The 20,754-nt window shown below is 39.2% G+C and overlaps 2 protein-coding genes across 4 annotated transcripts in view; one reads left to right on the top strand and one right to left on the bottom strand.

Annotated features, from left to right (window-relative positions):
- Positions 1 to 17,049, top strand: part of SMURF2 (SMAD specific E3 ubiquitin protein ligase 2) — a 114,075-nt gene extending 97,026 nt beyond the window's left edge. The window contains exons 12-19 of one of the 3 annotated variants that reach the window (XM_019980485.2): positions 602 to 705; positions 2,930 to 3,044; positions 4,790 to 4,968; positions 5,731 to 5,868; positions 8,997 to 9,117; positions 11,860 to 12,061; positions 13,263 to 13,338; positions 13,671 to 17,049. In XM_019980485.2, coding sequence (XP_019836044.2) covers positions 602 to 705; positions 2,930 to 3,044; positions 4,790 to 4,968; positions 5,731 to 5,868; positions 8,997 to 9,117; positions 11,860 to 12,061; positions 13,263 to 13,338; positions 13,671 to 13,770 — 1,035 coding nt within the window. In that variant the 3' untranslated portion in view covers positions 13,771 to 17,049. The other 2 variants (XM_070773807.1, XM_070773808.1) reach the window with 2 other exon arrangements.
- Positions 15,504 to 20,754, bottom strand: part of CEP95 (centrosomal protein 95) — a 44,483-nt gene continuing 39,232 nt past the window's right edge. Inside the window, exon 20 of the mRNA XM_019980750.2 lies at positions 15,504 to 17,332. Coding sequence (XP_019836309.2) covers positions 17,306 to 17,332 — 27 coding nt within the window. The 3' untranslated portion in view covers positions 15,504 to 17,305. The remainder of the gene's footprint in view (positions 17,333 to 20,754) is intronic.

Here is a 20,754-nt window from a genome sequence, read left to right as displayed (position 1 = left end):
GCAAGAGGTCCAAGGCAGGACTTTCCCACTTATTAGCGGGTTCCAGGGCAAGAGATGTTTGGGGACTTCGTAATCCTTCTCCCAAAGGATGAACTTTTTTCTCTCAGAACAATTCTGACCTTGTTAGTAGTACTCAGTCCTTTGTAGTGTTAAAATAATGTAAAGTTGTCAGTGTAGTGAGGAGCACATTAACAATTACTTACGTTCTTTGAAACTTTCTGTTTCTTACCTTTACTTCCTGCTGGAATCTGTCACCTGGATTAGGTCAACTACCTTTAAAAAATGTGGTACTTCTGGCAGATTGTGTTTTTTAATATGAGTGGTATCATTGCTATAGTTCATGGGACTTGAATACGGAGTCTTGCATTTAGTAGGTTTTTAATATAATGTTTATCAAAGGAATTGATTTCAGTAGTATTAAACTATATCTGTTTTAAGTTCCATGAGGTTCCAAACACTTGGAGTTGATCCATTGATTTGACTGTTCAACACATTCCACCTTATTTAAATAAACATATGTTTCGTAGGTGGAATGGAAAGGAGAGTTTAAACAAGGGTTAAAAACACCTAGTAATAATAGTATGTTAAACATTTTTTTCAGGAATCATATCGACAAGTCATGAAAATGAGACCAAAAGATCTCTGGAAGCGATTAATGATAAAATTTCGTGGAGAAGAAGGCCTTGACTATGGAGGGGTTGCCAGGTAAAGACATACTCGTCAGTAAATGGCATATAGATCCTTATATTTGCAAATCAGATCCTCTCTGTGGTGTAACCCTCTCATTGGTACCTAGTGTTTGCAGTACGGAGGATGCCCTAGTGGATGCTGCCAGTAAAGTATTTGTGAACTCCCTAATGGATCATGTCTTCAATGAGACTTTCTCTGAAAACTAGCTGCAACCCTATGTGGACTGTTGGTAGGGCCTACAGGCCTGATATTTTGTCCGTTTCTCTCCTTTAGTACGTGCTCTTCCCTCTGCTTTACATTGTCAGGAACAATCTTGAGATTTTAATGACGTGTATTCTAAACTGAATACTGTTTCCCTTTGCTTTCATTGCCATGCTTTTTAACCTTGTTAAAGGAATGTTTGTGTCTAGAAGTATGTGTGTATATCATAAATTCTCCATAGAATATTTCAGTACATTCAATATGATGTTTCTGCTGCGTTCATACATCAAGTATTTTTTTCCAGGTGTGAGAATTCACTATATATAAATGCAGCAGAAACATTATAACTTCTTTGTTAAAACATTTTAAGGACCATCATGATAATTCTGCCTCCCCTAATCTAAATCCAGCCTAAATTAAATTTGTGTTTCTACCAGGTCCCATAATTGCTATTTGGCATTACTTGTTTTCACCTGTAAACTTTTTCTGTGACCCTTTTACTTGGAAATAGATAGCTTCTTTAGTTTGGATTTTTAGAATTGATCACCGTGCACTCATGCTCAGTTGTGTCCAACTCTTTGCAACCCCATGGCCTGTAGCCCGCCAGGCTGCTCTGTCCATGGGGATTTCCCAGACAAGAATACTGGAGTGGGTTGCCATTTCCTTCTCCAGAGGATCCTCCCGACCCAGGGATTGAACCTGAGTCTCCTGCTTGGCAGGCAGATTCTTTACCACTGAACCACCAGAGACGCCTTTAAAAGACACATATATGCATAAAAAAATATATAAGATATATTAGGTGTGAAGGTTGCTTATTGTAAATCTCACTTTTTAATTTCTAGACTTTTCAAGTATTAAGCATAATGATTTGATTTAGACTCCATCAAATGATAGAACTTTGAAATGTTTTCCTTTAACTATTTTAATAGTGTTTCACTGCATTTCTTAAAATTATATTATTCACCTGTTTAATCCATAATATCACAGTATATCATTTACACGCCTTTCCCAGCTGAGGAATGACAGGAGTTGAGACTCGGACGTCACCTTAAGTTCTAGACTAGTGATTTTATTTCTGTCTCACCAAGACAAAAAGTGGTCTTTCATACTTTGAAAAATGTAAATGATTTAATAAGTTGAAGGTGATAGAACTGTTTATTATAGGTTTTAAAAACACTGATGTATGCTTGAAACCAAAAAGTGGGATGAAACATCCCCAGAAAGTGCTGGCCTGCCCTTTCAGTCCCACTTACACCAGAGGCCTTGGTAGCTGCTCACCACTTTCGTGTTTATCATGGTTATTCTAGGGTTTACACAGAACAGATAGTGGAAATGGATAGTGAAATTTTCTTACTAAAACCATACCAACAATAATACATGAATTAGTTATGTGTGCATGTTATATATTGTATAAACTAGTATAAAACTGCCAGGATTGGAGAGGATCAGGGTGGTATGGATGGGACCACATGGAGGGTTTGAAATAAAACCATATTCTTCCTTTCACTTTATATTTATTATGGATCACAAATTTGTTTAGCAGTTGAAAGTAACAGACCACTGGGCTGCAGCATCTGATGGTACTTCTGGATATTATTATTCGCTGATGTTAAAATGTCATAAAATTACCCAAAATTGAGTGAGACATGAGTTCAATATAATAAAACAAGGGTTTTCATTTACTTTGGGGCTTGGTTCTTTTTTTTTTTTTTTCCAACTAAATTTTTTATTTTTGACTGGAGGATGCTTGCTTCACCGTGTTGTGTTGGTTTCTGCCACACAGCACAGAAAGCAGCCATAGGTGTACCGTCTCCTCTTGAACCTCCCTCCCACCCCCCTACTCTGTCCCCCCCCTCTAGGTTGTCACAGGGCATGGGGCTGAGCTCCATGCATTGGTATACTTTTCTAAAGTGATCTTACATAACTAGTTAGTGCTTCATTTTGTTTTATTAAAAACTTCTTTGCTAACATTAATAGCATATCTTAGTAAAAGTATATTTATTAACAAAAAATTCTTTTGGCATATCTTGTTTTTTAGGGAGTGGTTATATCTCTTGTCACATGAAATGCTGAATCCTTATTATGGCCTCTTCCAGTATTCAAGAGATGATATCTATACATTGCAGATCAATCCTGATTCTGCAGTTAATCCGGTATGATTGGTGGTTATAACGATATGAACTAACTTATGACCTACAGTGTTTTTTCATCTTTAAATGTCAGTGTAGTTTATGACATAGGTTTGCTGTCTTTGTTGAAGTCACATCCTTGGACTTGGCAAGTCCTCTTTTAAAAATTTTTCTTAGATAAATGATTATGAGTGTATGCATCAGTTGGGCCCAGGGAGGTTTTCTGCATCACTGTTTATAGTAGCCCCAGCTGGAAATAACATTGCGGTCCCTAAGAGGGGTTGATTAAATTATGACGTGAAGCAGAATGACGTGGTTAAGAGCTTAGACTCTGGAATTAGACATGAGAACATATCCTGGTCCTGTTACCAGCTAGCTTTGTGACTTTCATTGACTTAAGCCTCAATGATAAAATATAATTTGAACCTGAGAGAAGGGTTGTGACTGTTAAATGAGACCCTGCACAGTGCTATACGTGATTAACCCTATTACATATTATTAAGTACTCAACAAGTGTTAGCAGCTGTTACTAATTTGTTGGTTTTATAGTATTTCTATTATCTTTCCATACAAGGGTATATTATAGAGCCCCTAAAATGATGTTGTGGGATAATGGATAATGCTATGTAAAGATAGTATTTATAATATATTAGGTGAAAAGAAGATAAAAAAATAGAATGATGCAACTTTGGTAAACATACGTATATGTGAGAACATTGAAAAGATCCACACTGTAATACTTACAGTGGTTATCTCTCAGTGTTAAGACTATGGGCTTTTTTTCCTTGTCTGTATTTTCTAAATATTTTGTAGTGAACAGGTACTGCTTTTTTAAAAGAAAAGTGCCATTTGTAAGATAAAAGGGAGGCTTAAAGGTGAGCTTAGGGATGGTTAAACAGAGAAGTAAAGGAAGTTTAAAATACAAATATCCAACAGTAATAAAACAATATATCATGGAAGACCAAACCTGTCTAAACATGGTAGGCATAGTAGGTTCCTTGCTAGGTATTCTTCCTAAAGGGAAGATTTTTAGGTGAAGATTCTGCTTGACCAGCTCATTCACCGTAGTAATGATAGCTCACATTTGTTGAGCATTTACCATATGCCAGGTCCAATGCCTTGGGCTTCATCACCTCATGTTACTACCCACAGAGACTCTTTTTAGATACTATTATTACCCTCATTTTTCCAGATAATGGAAAATTATTTCTACAGAGGTTAAGCAGTTTGCCCAAGTGTACATAGCTAGTAACTGGTAGAATTGGGACTCTAGTCCAAGTTAGACATAAAATCTGTGCTCTTAAATCTGTGAGGTTTTGAAGTTCAGTTTCTGGTTAGGTCAAGAGAACAGGGCGGTAGAGAACTGAAAGCTTTTCCGCATGACAGAGCCATGGTTATAAGGAGCTCAGCAGGAGACGGGAGGAGAGAGAACAGGATCTGCAGGAGATTTAGTGAGGCTGCTAGAGGGACTAGACTCAATTTCTGAGGATAAATTTTACAGAGTGACTGCCCTTTCTTTGTGAGAGGCGTTGACTCTGGTGTAATATTTTATAGCAAAGTGTAGTATCTCAAGTGTGCCCTATAGAAACTCTCCCTAATGAGTATTGAGCTTTGATATGATAACCTATCCACTTAAATAGTTACAAATTGGAGTATAAGTTGATACTTATTATTTTAAAAATTACTGTTGCTTACATATTTAATTTATATTAAAAATTCCCTAGATAGTATCTACCTTGAATATTTATATAAACTCTTTTCAATTTTAGGAACATTTATCATACTTCCACTTTGTTGGACGAATAATGGGAATGGCTGTGTTTCATGGACATTATATTGATGGTGGTTTCACGTTGCCGTTCTATAAGCAGTTGCTTGGGAAGTCCATTACTTTGGATGACATGGAGTTAGTTGATCCAGATCTTCATAACAGTTTAGTGTGGATACTGTATGTATCTTGTTCATTAGAATCTGAGCTCTTAAAAGATACATGTTTCAAAATGGATGTACTTTTTTTGAAATATAAAACATGATGGGACCATATGAGACTTTTCCTCTTTCTACTGCTTTTGTGTATTTTCCAAATTCCTAAACTTTAGCAAAAGTGTTATTACTTTAAAAGGGGAAAATGTAGTATACTGTATTTTTAAAAGCACTTAATGATTTCCTCAACATGATACAGGTTCTGTTTCCATTTTTCACGTGTGAATAAGATGTTTCTGCTCAATGATGATTGCGGAAACCATACTTGAAAAAGTATATTTGTAAGAGTCAGTTCTGTTTGTTGGGAGGTTATTTGTTTGTGAAGATACACTGGCCGTGCTTATTTTTACCAGGTACACAAGTAGCTTTCTCAGTGGGGCTCCTCAGGTGTTGGTCACTTGGATTACCGAGATTCTGGTAAAACTTCTTACCTGAAAGCCAAACAGAACCGAGGTTTCCCTGTGTAAAACCCAGCTTTCCAGGGCTTCCTCATTACTCAATAAAATGTTCCCAGGGTTTATGAAGGTTAAAGTTCTTTGACTTTTCTGCCCCCCAACTAGGAGGAACGGTGGCATAAGAACTAGTAAAAAGAACACAGGGTCAGATGTTCCTGTGTTGGTCATGTCGTAAAACTACCTTAGTTTTATGTGTCTCACTGATTACTGTATCTCCGAGATCTGAATTTTAGATTTTCTAGTCACGTGTCTTTCCCTTTCTTCCTTGCTAGCGAGAATGATACCACAGGTGTTTTGGACCACACCTTCTGTGTCGAACATAATGCCTATGGTGAAATCATTCAGCATGAACTTAAACCAAATGGCAAGAGCATCCCTGTTACTGAAGAAAATAAAAAAGAATATGTCAGGTAAACACTTATATCTTCTTAAGCCTGAGACTTGTTTTAATGTTCTAGAATGGTGGTACAGAAAAACAGTGATGCTTAGGTAGTGTTACTGCCACAGAATGGGCTTCTGCAGAATTAAGTGGCTTAAAAACCACCACCATTTTATTACTTCTCATGGTCCCGTGGGTCAGTTATTTGGATCGAGGACAATAGGGATAGCACACTGCTCCTCCGCATGGTGTCAGCTGGGGTGGAAACATTAAGGTGGCCGCTTCATTCACATGTCTGATGCTTCACCTAGGGTGGCTTGGCTGGCTGGGGGCTGGCTGGACTGGACGCTGGGTCACCATCCGGCACCTGGTTCTCACTGCTGGCTGGGCTCCTTGGTTATCCGTGTGGTGTCAGAGGCCTCTCTCTTCAGCACAATAGCCAGACTTCTTATCGGGTGGCTGGTTTCCCAGAGCACAGGAGGAGGAGTTGTGGGATCTTTTAAAGGCCTAAGCCTGGAACTGGCCAACATCACCTCTGCTGTATTCTCTTGGTTAAAGCGAGTCACATACCAGCCCAGGTTCAGTTGAAAGAGGGGCTGTACAAAGGCACTGATTTCAGGAAACACGGTTTGCCATGTCATATGTAGTGTAGCTCCCACAGCTAGCTGTGCAGAAGCACTTTTGTGCTATATTACTAGGACTTAATCCTATTTATAAATAAAGATGTGGGTTTATATAAGAAATACATGTTTTCAATAGAAATATAATTTATGAAAATAGAAATATAGTGATATATATAAATAGAAATGTTTATTAAAGAAATATAGATATATAAGTACTATATTTCTTACTAAAAAAATCAAGAAAATGTTCACGTTTTACAAAATCACCTGTTGATTGAGGAATCTAGAAGTATTGAGTGTGATCATTTGGCTCATGGTATGTAATGATAATCAAATTTAGGAGTTTGAACTTCACCATATGTACACAGAAGTGTGCTTGCTGTACTTTTTTGCACAGAATATGTCCTCAGGTCTTACTGGCTGAAATGTTTTGGTTTACAGATGAGGCCCATCAGTCTCATAGCCTGTGAACACTGGTAGAGCTTTGTTGGAGACCAATTTGAAAACAGCTGCCAAAATGAAAATGCATATGCAGCTCCATTCTTAGGAATCTATTGTTTGGAAACACATTTGTAATTAAAGAAATACAGGGCTGTTTAAATATTACTTGCAAAAAAACCCCTGAAAACTGCAAAATGTTTGTAGAAGAGGATGATGAGATATATTAAACAGAATATTGTGTGGCTATTTAAAAAGATTCTACTTAAGCTGTCACTTAAAAAGCATGTCTTGGAACAAAGTCTGTATTGTTTTATTCTCATACAGAAGATGTTCAGGAAGACCACTCACCCAATAAAATGTTGCCTAGGGTGGGGGAGTGGAAGGGATAGGCCTGGAAGTAGAGACGAAAGAGGGTAGAGAGTGGACTTGCGAAAGAGGGTAGAGAGTGGACTTGCGGGTTTTACTCTGTCTCCACATTTAATGTTTGTTTTTTTTAACTACGATTTTCCTTTTAATAACAAACATATTACATTTGTAACTTAATGAGGAGCTTCCCCACGGTCCAGTGGTTAGAACTCCATGCTTCCACGGCAGGGGGCATGTGTTTGAAGTTTGATCTCTGGATGGGGAACTAAGATTACACATGTCAAGCAGTGTGGCCCCCACCCCCCCCAAAACACCCACCCACCCACACACACACACACACACATATATAACAATTAAAAAATAAAATAATAAAAGAAGAGTGAATGGGAATTTCCTGAGGTTCAGTAGTGTGTCACTTCCAGGATCTGGAGTAGACTGCTCACTTTCCAGGATTCAGTCATGTTTACAGCACACAGTAACTGTTTCTTGGGGCTTCCCAGATGGCTCAGTGGTAAAGAATCTACCTGCAGTGCAGGAGACATGGGTTCAATCTCTGGGTCAGGAAGATCCCCTGGAGAAGGAAGCCTGGGGAATCTCATGTACAGAGGAACCTGGCAGGCTGCAGTTCAGCGGGTGGCAAGAGTCTGACACGACTACCAGTGATTATCCCTTACCAGATAGTTTTGAAATTTTAAAAATTACAAAGAAAAACTTTTTACAGGTATGCAGTTTTGATGTGCCCTTAAACAAAAATGAGGTACCCCAAGGGATACAGTTAATATTAAGTAACTTATTTCTTAGAGAATTATTTCTCCCAAGTTTGGGAAAGGAGATACTGACAAATTGGGAGTGTGAGTAGTTCTGAGGTTTGTGAGTTAAGTTTTCCTGGGAAGATAGATAAAAAAAAAAAAAGCAATTCATATAGAAAGTCTAAGTCCAAACAAAGACGTAAGTAGAGCTACACATGAGATGTAGTTTTGTGTACTTTTTGTTGCTAAAATTACATCTTCCAGGGCTTTTAAAGCCTAAGGGAAAAACAAGTAGTCAAAAAGTGCTTGCTAGTGGCTTTTGGAGAAGGAAGTGGCAACCCACTCGTGTCCTTGCCTGGAGAATCTCAGGGACGGGGGAGCCTGGTGGGCTGCCGTCTATGGGGTCGCACAGAGTCGGACATGACTGAAGCGACTCAGCAGCAGCAGCAGTGGCTTTTACTGTTTCTTCTCATTTTGGATATGGGGATTCTCTTCACCTTCCCTTCCCCCATATACAACCCACAAAATATAAAGAAAACACCCGACATGTTCAGATTGTATTTTCAAGTGAAATCAGAAAAAGTCATTTTTGGTTGAATGGGCTCTTTTTTCTGGTTATTGGCATGCATGCTAGAAGCTGAGAAAATCGTTTCACTTAGATTTTAACTTCAGACCCATCTGCTCTCCAGCCAACTTCCAGTTTAATAGGAGTTTTTCTGAAGTGAAGAGTTGCTGTAGCGATGCTGCTTTTGTTAGTGGAAGGTTACTGCTTTTTAATTTATACTGCTTATAATTTATACTGAACTGCCTCACTACTGAGGATCCATCTACCTTCAGTAATCTGAGATTCTTAGATCTTAGACTAAATTCTTAACGCTACACACTTGTAAAGTGCAGTGTTGCTAATGTACTAGATATTCATAGTAATTACCAAATCTGAATATATTTGATCATACAAAACCCCTGCCCAATGTTTCCAGGCTTTACGTGAACTGGAGATTTTTACGAGGCATTGAGGCGCAATTCCTGGCCCTGCAGAAAGGATTTAATGAAGTAATTCCACAGCATCTGCTGAAGACATTTGATGAGAAGGAGTTAGAGGTCAGTGTATGAATGTCATATCATCTAGTATAACAAAGCAAGGTTGAGAAGTTTCTGTTACTTAGTTTTAGAGGAGTTGTATTTCTGGTGCTTTTGAAGTTTTTCTGTGTGTTGCTGTGAGAATTCTAACTCATAGGAAAAGCCTTTCATGTTTTGGAAATTCTGCAAGTAGTCTCTCTTCTATTGTGACTATCCTCTATTTTTCCATATTATCCATTCTTCCTTTTAACAGGTTTTGTGTATATTCTTACAGTGTTACTTCCCATTCTTTAATTAAATGGCTCTTGATTTAGTTAAGTGAAACTTTATCAATTGGTCTCCGCCATATTGCAGTTTATTTGGAATAAAAACCTAGACCCAATTGGATTTACATTAAGCTTTACAAGAAAGCATTTGATAGACAAAAACCTAGAGGAAACATTTAGGATCGTCTCTATCTAAACAAGAACCCACCTGCAATGCAGGAGACCTAGGTTCGATCCCTGGCTTGGGAAGATCCCCTGGAGAAGGGAAAGCCCAACCACTCCAGTATTCTGGCCTGGAGAATTCCATGGACTACAGTTCATGGGGTTGCAAAGAATTGGACATGACAGAGTGACTTTCCACACTATCTAAACATCTTCAGTCTCTTCGCAAATTTTTGTTACTAATACAGACTTTAATAACCAGTCCAAAGTCACTGCAGATGGTGACTGCAGCCATGAAATTAAAAGACGCTTACACCTTGGAAGGAAAGTTATGACCAACCTAGATAGCATATTCAAAAGCAGAGACATTACTTTGCCAACAAAGGTCCATCTAGTCAAGGCTATGGTTTTTCCTGTGGTCATGTATGGATGTGAGAGTTGGACTGTGAAGAAGGCTGAGCGCTGAAGAATTGATACTTTTGAACTGTGGTGTTGGAGAAGACTCTTGAGAGTCCCTTGGACTGCAAGGAGATCCAACCAGTCCATTCTGAAGGAGATCAGCCCTGGGATTTCTTTGGAGGGAATGATGGTGAAGCCGAAACTCCAGTACTTTGGCCACCTCATGCGAAGAGCTGACTCATTGGAAAAGATTCTGATGCTGGGAGGGATTGGGGGCAGGAGGAGAAGGGGACGACAGAGGATGAGATGGCTGGATGGCATCACCAACTCGATGGATGTGATCCTGAGTGAACTCCAGGAGTTGGTGATGGACAGGGAGGCCTGGCATGCTGCGATTCATGGGGTCGCAAAGAGTCGGACACAACTGAGCAACTGAACTGAACTGAATCATTGTTTTATTTTAAAGCTAGTCCTTAAAGCACCTTAGGTTTGGTTTTATAATTAAGACCTTTAACAAATACATCTGAATTGCTACTGAACTGCTTTGGAAAGTAATGAGATTTTATTCTACCCGAGGTCCCAAAATTTAATTAGTGCCTAGAGATAGCATAAATATTGGAAGTCTATACATAATTTAAAACATGATTTTAACCTCAGTGTCCTAACTAAATCTGTTAACAGTCTGTTAGACAAACCTAAAAAGATTGGTTTGACTCAATACCATTCCCATTCTTTTTTGTGACTGAACTATTCAATAGTGAAATGACCAGAAGGAAGTAGGAGGAATAAAACACAGCAGGAATGACAATAAAGTTGAAATATGATGCATTTTTTTCTGTTCATATAATAAATAAGGAATTTGGCCTTAAAGTTACCACTCCTCTGAAGAAAGGAATTTTGAGAGGTATCTTCAGTATTATACGTACTTCTGTAATTCTATTTGGATAACCACTTACCTGTTCATGTAGCTGTGATTCAGTATTTTTCAGAACCCTGTAGAAGCTTTGTTGCAGATTTTATTCAATAATGTTAGGGTTTATTATATAATTTCTACTGCTAATGAAATTAAGCTTTTCATAAGAAATATATATATATAATTTATTTTAGTGTTATACTGGGTTATTATAATTAATTACAAACTGTGGAATTTTCAGGTTGAATTATGTTCTGTACTACACATTATCATAAGTCAGTGTTATTCACAGGTTAGTAAAATGACTGTCTTGGACCCTAAGGAGGTGTGAGTATTAATAGTATCAAAGTGATTTTGATACATCATTTGTACTGAGCCTGCAGCAGAGTGCCAGTGGAGCTCTGTAGTAGCGCACTCACGTATTTGTCCTTTGGTCCCGCTTTAAGCAGACAGTGCCACTTACTCAGCGCAGTTTCTTGAATGCCCATGCACTGTTGGCTGCTTTCACAGGATATAATGAAACAGATATGACTGCCTTATTACTGCAGGGGAAACTGTGGCCAAGGGAAGTGAGCTGAACTGCCCAGAATTCCAAAGCTAATAAATGTTGAAATTGGAATAGTAGATACAGGTCTTAAGGAAGGCATATGTAAACTGTATTTACTCTGAATCTAGTTTCATTAACATTTTTTTTAGAATTCTACTGTGAGATGATGGAACTTCTCATCTTGTCATGTCCGTCACTGTGGTTCTCAGATCCTGGGTAGGGAACCTGCAGTGTGTAGGTACTCATGGAGCTTTTAAAAAATACCGATCCTAATTCACCCCAGATTCATAGAATTAAAATATGAGCACAGAACCTAGTGTGTATATTCTGAAAAACTTTCCGGACGGTTCTGACGTCTACCCTCGATTAAGGACACCGTTTGAAAGCGACCATTGCAAATCTAAAGTTCCATTTTAAGGAATTTTTGGCCTGACTTGGGTTTCCATTGGCTCATTATTTGTGCAATATTTTAACAGCTCATTATTTGTGGACTTGGAAAGATAGATGTTAATGACTGGAAGGTAAACACCCGGTTAAAACACTGTACTCCAGACAGCAATGTTGTCAAGTGGTTCTGGAAGGCTGTGGAGTTCTTTGATGAAGAGCGACGAGCACGGTTGCTTCAGTTTGTGACCGGCTCATCCCGAGTGCCTCTGCAGGGCTTCAAGGCTTTACAAGGTAGGAGAGAGGGAGGCACAGAGGATCTGGCATCTCGTTGTCAGGGGCAGGGGGTTAGTATTTGGTGTATGCAGATGGTGTACACATGTGCTTATAAACAGATTCTCTTTTCACTTTCACTCTGGTTCTTATCTGTAACTCTCGTGTCTTGATACCTTCTTCTCCTTCCTTTGTTCCCTCCCAAGAGCCTTTCCCGCTGGGTTCTCTGTGGTTGTAGTGAGTGCCGCATGTCAGGGGCGTGTGTGCTGATGCTCTGCCTTTCTGGACACCTTGCTTTAAAATGTTGCTGCCCATTCCTCTAGGGAAGTCTGTCTGCTTACATGTTCACATCTCAGCCTGGCAAGTGTTTACCCACTTGGGAGGCCTCTCCCCTCTGCTTTTTTAATCTTTTAATAGAGGCAGCATGAGTCGTGGAAGCCATTTGTCTGATCAGAGCACTTGTAGTTAATGCATGGCATCAGACCATCTCACAGCCATATTCCATTTTTAAGAATTGTTTTCCATGGAAGAGCTGTTCAGGTGGGGGATGAGTTGGGGTATTGCTAGTGATCGTGGTGCTTCACTGGGTGGCAGTGTTCCTTTACCTCTGAAGCTCTTCATTTTTAAAACTGCTGCTGCTGCTGGTGACTGAGGGTGTGGGAAGCAAGACTGGTACATGACTCCACAGAGCTGCGTACAGTCTGTGTGTCAGAATTCTGTGGGGGAAAACAGACTTGAGTCGTGTCTGCATTCCCTGTATGGAGAACTCGTTACCAGCAGACTGCCCAGGTGCATGAAGTGAAGTTGTATTTCTGCAAACTCTTTATTCTCTAGACTGCTGATCTTTTGCTCTGTGTGAAGTCTGAGGAGTGAAACCTAAATTTGCATTAGGCTGTCATCTTTTTGAATATGTGCTGGATCTTAGATTTGCCCCTTTGGGACAATGATTGTCCATAGAAGGTAGAAGTTGGCAAAAGGTTTCAATCCTGAACTTTTTCTTAAATCGAAAGGCTAGCAGATCAAGGAATCAGCTTGTTATCCAAGGCAGGTTCCAGCTTTTAAAAACCCAGGTTCTTTCCGGGGGCCTTTTGGCAGCTGTGTGGAGTCACCAGTCCTCCCTTAGCCCTAGACCCTGTGGTTTTATGTACCAGTTTTATTCTGAGATTTTGAAGACTGACACATGTGCCCGCAGTGATCTGACCCACATTGGCTCCCTCTGCAGGTGCCGCAGGTCCACGGCTTTTCACCATACACCAGATCGATGCTTGCACTAACAACCTGCCCAAAGCCCACACTTGGTGAGTTACTTCAGTAGCTTTTTTCCCTCATGCCAGGTATATAGGTGTTAGTTTCAAACAGATTTGACGTTTTATTTGTTCTTTTTACTGATTGGACCCTTAAAAGAGTTGCTTATCATTCCTTTTAAGTGGATTAAGATTATCCAAAAATGGGTAGGAAAATCCCTTTGGGAGGTTTTCAAGTAAATCGCAACTTGAGAGGAATGTAGCCTCTTTCTTGTAGTTTTCTATGTGACACAGAGTGATACGGCTGTATTAGTTTAGTGTAAACTAATACACACTTGGCAGTCAGTTGCCCTGTTTTGAATGAACTGTGATTTGCTTATTTACAGCTTCAATCGAATAGACATTCCGCCCTATGAAAGCTATGAAAAGTTATATGAAAAGCTGCTAACAGCCATCGAAGAAACGTGTGGATTTGCTGTGGAATGACAACTTCAAGGATTTACCCAGGACTCTATTTATAGCCTGAGGGACAGACAGCCTCCTTTCAGCAGAGTTTCAAGAAATGCTGAAATACAGGAAAGCGCCCCCCCCCCCCCCCAACCCCCCTTTAAAACATTTTAGGACACTGTGAGGGGAAGGACAATTTTGAAATTCCTTTTCAAGGAAAAAAAAGAGGTCTTTGTGCTTTGCCATGAGGCCACATTCAGCTGCTATTTAAAATTAATATCTTGAACCTAAAGAATGCTGACTTTTCCTACATTTCCAGAGTTAGGCAGTATTCTACACTTAAAGACTACTACTATTTTTATAAAAGGTAATCTATTCAAATCACTTCACAGATTTCAAGTCTATCAAACATCAAGACAACTTCAGCAGTCGGTACAAGTCACATTTCATTTTGAATACATGATTTTGAACAGCTCCTGTACTTGCTCTTTGTAAAAAATAAAATAAAATAAAATTATTTTGAATTATTCTACCTTTGTAAACAATTGGCTACAAAAGAATCTTTAAAAAAAATTAAGCCATTTACACGTTTAATTGCATTTTTCTATAGCAAAGCATTATATTTTAGAAGCATTATATGTTTCAACCTAGCCTAATTGAGTCTTTTTTATATTTTTCAAGCACGAATTCTCTGGAATACAGCTATATAATTTTGGTTGTCAAGTTCCTAATGCAACCATTTAGTCTGAACTTAGTAGCTTATTTGCTACAATAAAATGATGCATTCAGGGGCTCCCTGTTCTTTAAGAGACTTTAAAACAGAAACCTTTTTATCTTGAATGAGTATGATCAGGTATTTTGGATTTACTTTGCATCTTAAATGGAAATACTGCATTTTTATAGCTACTCAGATCACATGGATGAGATGGGATTTTCATTCTGTTACTGGGTCAGCTTATCTTTGATATATATATATATATATATATACTATTTCTGTAAACCAAAGTCTCCTATGACAAGTGCACCTAATTCATATTATATTTTAATTATGGTAAGTTTCTATCAAGTAAACCATCCTGAATCTGTTTAGCTGCTCATATCTTAATCAGTTAAAATTATGAAAAAGGAAAAACTCTGCTCGAAAGATTATTTAGCAAAGCTTAGAAAACTCTTTTACCTAACAAAATGAAGTGGGGGTGGTGGGGCAGGAGATGTCATTACTAAAAACAAAAAACAAAAAGTGGTTCTAACTCTCATACAGTCAGTCTGAAGAGTAATTTTGGAGGTAAGGGAATCTTGGTTCCCTTGGTGTTGAAGATGAGCATTTGATTTTGAAACATCCAGACTCAGCTTTCAAGGTGCGTGGCATGTTGCATGATCCAGAGGGCAACCAGAATTCTGGAGTGAGAGCCTGGAAAAATCTGAAGTCGTGAGTGGTTTTTTAAATTCAGCCGTCAGAAATCTGCACTATTTTTTTTATTTTTTACATTGATGTAAAATCAAGCATAGCAAATTTTGATGACAGCTTTGTTTAAATTTTGCAGCTTAATTATCAAGTGAATCAGCCCTTTGTGTTCTTTGATTTGATGGACTGGTCTCAGCCTGTGTTCTTGGAGACAAGGGCTTCCTCAGAGGTGCCTCAGAAGTCATGGTTAAGAGAGGAGGGACAAAGAGAGGGCGGAGAAAGGCCAAGTTGGTATTTGAGCAGAGGCCTCGAACTCCCCACCCCCTTTTACCCAGAACAGCTCTGATTTTTCTTTTATATATATATATATATATATATATATATATATAGGAATTTCACATAAGGTTTCAGAGACTAGGAGGGGTGGGGGGATGGGTAGAATACAAGAGGTGGAAAACTTGCTGCTTAAAAAAAAGTTGAGAACTACTCCTGCAGCTTCTATGTATTTATTTCATTCAGCCGGATTCGACAGCCACACGCAATCTGGTTTAGTCGTAACTGTGTAGTGGGCGATGCGCTTATGCTGAGCTGTTTCTTCCTGCTTTGTTTTCTTACTGCATTCTTAGTTGTACCGGAGAACATCTTGAAATGCCCTGTTTGATTATCAGTAGTTTTCGGCTTTCACATAATACCTTATTGGTTGCAGGTCCATCTTTTAAATTAAAGCACTGCGCAGTGCAATTGTGCCTATTATCTTTCAGTAAAAGTGAGTGCATGATGAACACTTCAGAGAAACTGTAACTGACAGATGAAGTACTAATGAAATGCTACTCTCAAAATTGAGCAGGCAAATACCATCGCTTTTTGAGTGCCTTTTTAACTTTATGACTTAATAGAGCTTTAAAAGAAACAAACTCCCCTCCCTTACAGTCTATGGTATCACCAACATAATTTATAAAAACATGATTAGATTTCATTCTCAAAGTCACGTTACCTGCTTACTTCTAAACAGGTGCTAAGCAAACAAAACCCCCACCGAATCACTGAACCTTGGACTTGCACCTCATGTTTAATGTGAATATTTATTTCCACATGTCCCTCTTAGCTGGGTTTTTCCTAATCCTTCCTCTAGTTGTGTTATTCCAGATACGTGATGTCGTGTTTCCATACATTGCCTCTGCATCATGAATGCTTAATTATGAACAGTGGTTACTTTGTAGAGCACATATGCAGTACAGAGGTGAGTTTGTTTCAGAGGGTCTTACTTCTTTGGTTGTAAAGAGTTTTTAAATAGTGCTGTGTATAGTGTACATTTTGTTTTTGCACATAGTTTGTTGCCCTGAATGGGTTTTATTTTTAATCAAGTCTTTTATTTTTCCCTTGTAATTACAGTCCAGAGCACAAGTTTCCCTTCTTTTAAATACAGTGTAATTTGCTTTATTTTATAACACTAAGTTGGCTTGAACTTCCGGTGCGTTGAGCTGGCTGCATTGATGGGAGTCTGAGCTTGTCCCAGACGTCCTGACAGTTTGCTAGAGCAGCTCCTCCTGCTTGTCTTCAGGCTGCAGCAGTCAATGGCTGCCGTTTGTGGTATTTAATGTACTTACGTTAGAATGATGGTTGTACCAAATGCTGAGTTGTTCTGTTTCTAGATGTAATTAGTTCACTTATTGTAATATTCTTCTCTCAAACTGACTTTAAAAACAAAGTTTTATCATTTTCATTGTATGTGTATTTATTACAGAGTGTTTTAGCTTTGATATTCTTTGTATTTTCACTCAGTTGTTACATGAGCTTTATCAATAACATCTGTATAAATGGTTTTTAAAAATTAACTATGTATGTGTCCATGCCGAAGTTGAGCAATAAATGAATGCTGTTTGCACTGTCACAGCATCAAAGTTTTTAAAGAATATTGAGTTTATAATGAATTGTTTTTAAGAACTTTGGCTCTATCGAGAGTGACTACATACAGACCATAAAATGTGAAGTTTAAGAAGATCCACGGGCCTTCCTGAGTTGACGTCTTTGTCATGAGGGCTCGGGACCCTTCTGTGTCAGGTCTGGCAGGGAAGCTGCTCATTTTCTCCTGCGGTGGCGCAGCCTCAGTGGTCAGTGTGGCCAGTAACAGCTTTCCAGGCTCTGGAGGGCAGAGCTACGACCGGGGCCTCATTTGCTTCCTTGAGCGGTAAAATCCTCGAAAAGCAGAAATCAGTTACATTTTCCCAAAGAGCCATGGCTTTAAGGGTCATAATTCACAGTTCTATAAACGTAGTGAATTAAAGTCTAGCTATCTACATGGGTGGACAGAGAACTGGATGTTTTTTCATCCACAACAGTCTGTGTAAGCCTCTCCTCAGCATAGGCCACGCAGAGAGGCATGTCTTGGCGGGGCGAGGGGGTGGTGGTGCAGTGGAAGCAGTCCTGTATTAAAGTTCCCAGAGTGGGCATGGGGTCCATTTTTACATCCTTTTGAAATGTATCTGTTTTTGCTTTGCCTCACATTGCCAGTTTACTTGTTATGATCTAAAATTTATATATACTTTTTAGTACATTAAGGATTTTAGTAGTAGTATCATCTATAAATTACCTGAAAGTTTGAGTAATACGTGACGTTTTCCTGCCCTGTGGTGACCTGAAAGGTTTGTCTTTTCATTACAATGAAGGTTAACCTCAGCACCACCCACTGCATTTATTTGTACTTTATATCCCGAATGCTTTTGGTAGGATATGCACAACAGAATGGAGCAGAGGTAATTACACAGAAAAAGGCTTAAAGGCCCATAATAATATTCTCAGCAAACTAGACAAGTCAGATTTTCAAGTTACATTTCATTAAAAGGTATGTACCTTAAACGTGGCTCGCTGTCCATTCAGCAAGCACCTCTCACGCTCCTACCACATGTCCGGCTCTGCACCAGCTTTAGGGACACAGCTCTGGATGGTGGTTAAAAAAACGGAACTTCCAAACAAGTGTTCCTAGTGTCTGTCTCTGAAGCTACAGTGCAAACCGAGGTGCTCAGAACTCAAGAGTGTGTGCAGCAAATCAGTCAGTCAGTCATGATGGGAACATGACGTTAATGACCTCACCTCAGCAAGGCTTCAAATCCCTTTTGGTTTTTAAAAGTTGGTATTGTTCCCCTACTCCCTTTGCCCATGACATCTCAGATTCTAGCATACCTTTTGTGGATGTTTGGGCTGGGATTTATCTAGGTTATCAAAACAGTCTGAGCTGTAGTCAGACTGTAAGAGATTAAGTGTTGTATAAGCAAAGGAAGTGGAGAGACAACTGTAGCACCCTGAGGGGTGGGTTTTCCTCCTGCTGATCTAAGCATTCATGAAGACTTCGCTCGCCCAGAAGACTTGAGATGGAGAGCATGTCACACTCAAACCTTGAGACCACTCACTCTTCCCAAAGACGGTGACAGTGGAGAGCCCTCAAGACAGAAGGACAAAGTTCTGCTTTTTAATTCAGGTACAGTTGACACAGATTATATTCATTTCACGTGTACATGATGATTCGCTATCTGTCTATATTGTGAAATGGTCACAGTCTTAAGATCCATCACCACAGTCACAAATTTTTTTTTCCTTGTGATGAGAATTTTTAAGATCCCTTAGCAGCCTTCCAATATGCAATACATTATAGTACCTAGTCACCATACTGTACATTACATCCCTATGACCTATTTTATAAGTGAAAGTCGCTCAGTCGTGTCTGACTCTTTGAGACCTCATCGACTACACAGTCTGGAATTCTCCAGGCCACGATACTGGAGTGGGTAGCCATTCCCTTCTCCAGGGGATCTTCCCAACTGAGGGATCGAACCCAGGTCTCCCACATTGCAGGTGGATTCTTTACCAGCTGAGCCACAAGGGAAGCCCTTATAACTTAAAGTTTATACCTTTTGGCCAACCTTCACCCATTTTTTCCTTTCCCCATCTGACAACCCCCAGTTTGAATCTACAAGCTCAGTTTTGAAGGGTGACAAGGGTTTGTTTTTGTTTTAAATTGACACATAAGTGAGATCAGATGATATTTGTCTCTTATTTTACTTAGCATAATGCCCTCAAGGCTAATGATGTTGTGAATGACAGGATTTCCTTTTTTTTTTAAGCTGAGTATTTCAGTGTGTGTATATATGTACATTTTCTCTATCCATTCATCCATCGATGGACACGTAGGTTGTTTCTGTATTTTGGCTATTGCTTCAGTTGAACGTGGGGGTGCAGATAATCTTTTCCAGTCAGTGTTTTCATTTTCTTCAAATAAATAACTAGAAGTGAAACTGCTGAGTCATATGGTAGTTCTGGTTTTAATTTCTTGAGGAACCTCCATAGTGGCTGCACCGGTTTACATCCCCACCAACAGTGCACCAAGGTTCCTTTTTCTCTACACAGTCACCAAAACTAATTTTTTGGCAGCAAAGTTGTGAGATGATATCTCATTGTGGTTTTGACTTGCATTTCCTTGGTGATCAGTGATGCTGAGCACCTGTTCATGAACCTGTTGACCCTCAGGTATCTTTGGGAAAAAATTATCTATTCAATTCCTCTGCCTATCTTATAACCAGACTGTTTGCTGCTGAGTTGTGTAAGTGCTTTATGCACTTTGGATATTAACCCCTTATCAGATGTCTGATTTGCAGATATGTCCCCCATTCGGTGGTTGCCTTTTCATTTTTTTGACGGTTTTCTGTGCTGTGCAAAAGCTTTTCAGTTTGATTTAGTCTCACTTGTGCTTTTGGTGTCAAATCCAAAAAAGGAAAAAGATCATTGCCAAGACGGATGTCAGCGAGTTCACTGCCTTTTTCTTCTATGATTCCAGGTCTTACCAGTCTTAATCCATTCTGAGTTAACTATTTGTGTATAGTTAAAACAGCAGCCTAGCATCATTCTTTGCATGTGGCTGTTCAGTTTTCCCAACATTATTTATTGAAGAGAATATCCTTTCCCATTGTATATTCTTGGCTCACTTGTTACTGAATTGATTTTATATGGTGGTGGTGGTGTAGTTGCTAAGTTGTGTCTGACTCTTCTCTGTAGCCCGCCAGGCTCCTGGGCCCATGGGATTGTTTGGGGCTAATTCTGTCCCATTAATTTATGTGCCTTTATGCCAATACCATATTGTTTTCAGTACTGCAGCTTTGTAATATGGTTTGATGTCAGGGAGCCTGATGCCGCCAGCTTTGTTCTTCAGAGAGCAGAGTTTTAAAGGCAGTTCAAATTTAGTGTATTTTTTAAGCTAAGAAGAAACTGGCCATGTCCATCAAATTCTAAGTTAGAGTTTGAGTAGTCTGAAATTCCATTCAACGTTTTCAGCATGTCTAGATTTAATCTAATAGATCACTCTGTAAGCTGCAGCCTAAACCCCAATTTTGGAATTCCTTCTGTTTATGCCATTTCTCTTAATGATCGCCGTCTTCTGTTGGCCCTGCCTATCTCATTCTCCTGTTGCAGACTCTCCCTGTTTTCAATGTGCTACTTCTTTCTATTGTGAATAAATTCCCCCGACACCCTTAGTTCTTTCACTAAAGGCTCTATCCTCCTGCCTTACTTAGAGGTTTTCTTTTCCTTTCTACATTTTATAGGAGAGGCAGCTAATTCTCCAGTGTCCC

The sequence above is a fragment of the Bos indicus genome, chromosome 19 (genome assembly GCF_029378745.1).
Source record: "Bos indicus isolate NIAB-ARS_2022 breed Sahiwal x Tharparkar chromosome 19, NIAB-ARS_B.indTharparkar_mat_pri_1.0, whole genome shotgun sequence".
Taxonomy (NCBI): Eukaryota; Metazoa; Chordata; class Mammalia; order Artiodactyla; family Bovidae; genus Bos; species Bos indicus.
Note: the sequence above shows the minus strand (reverse complement) of the source record. Positions and strands in the feature narration are given on the sequence as shown.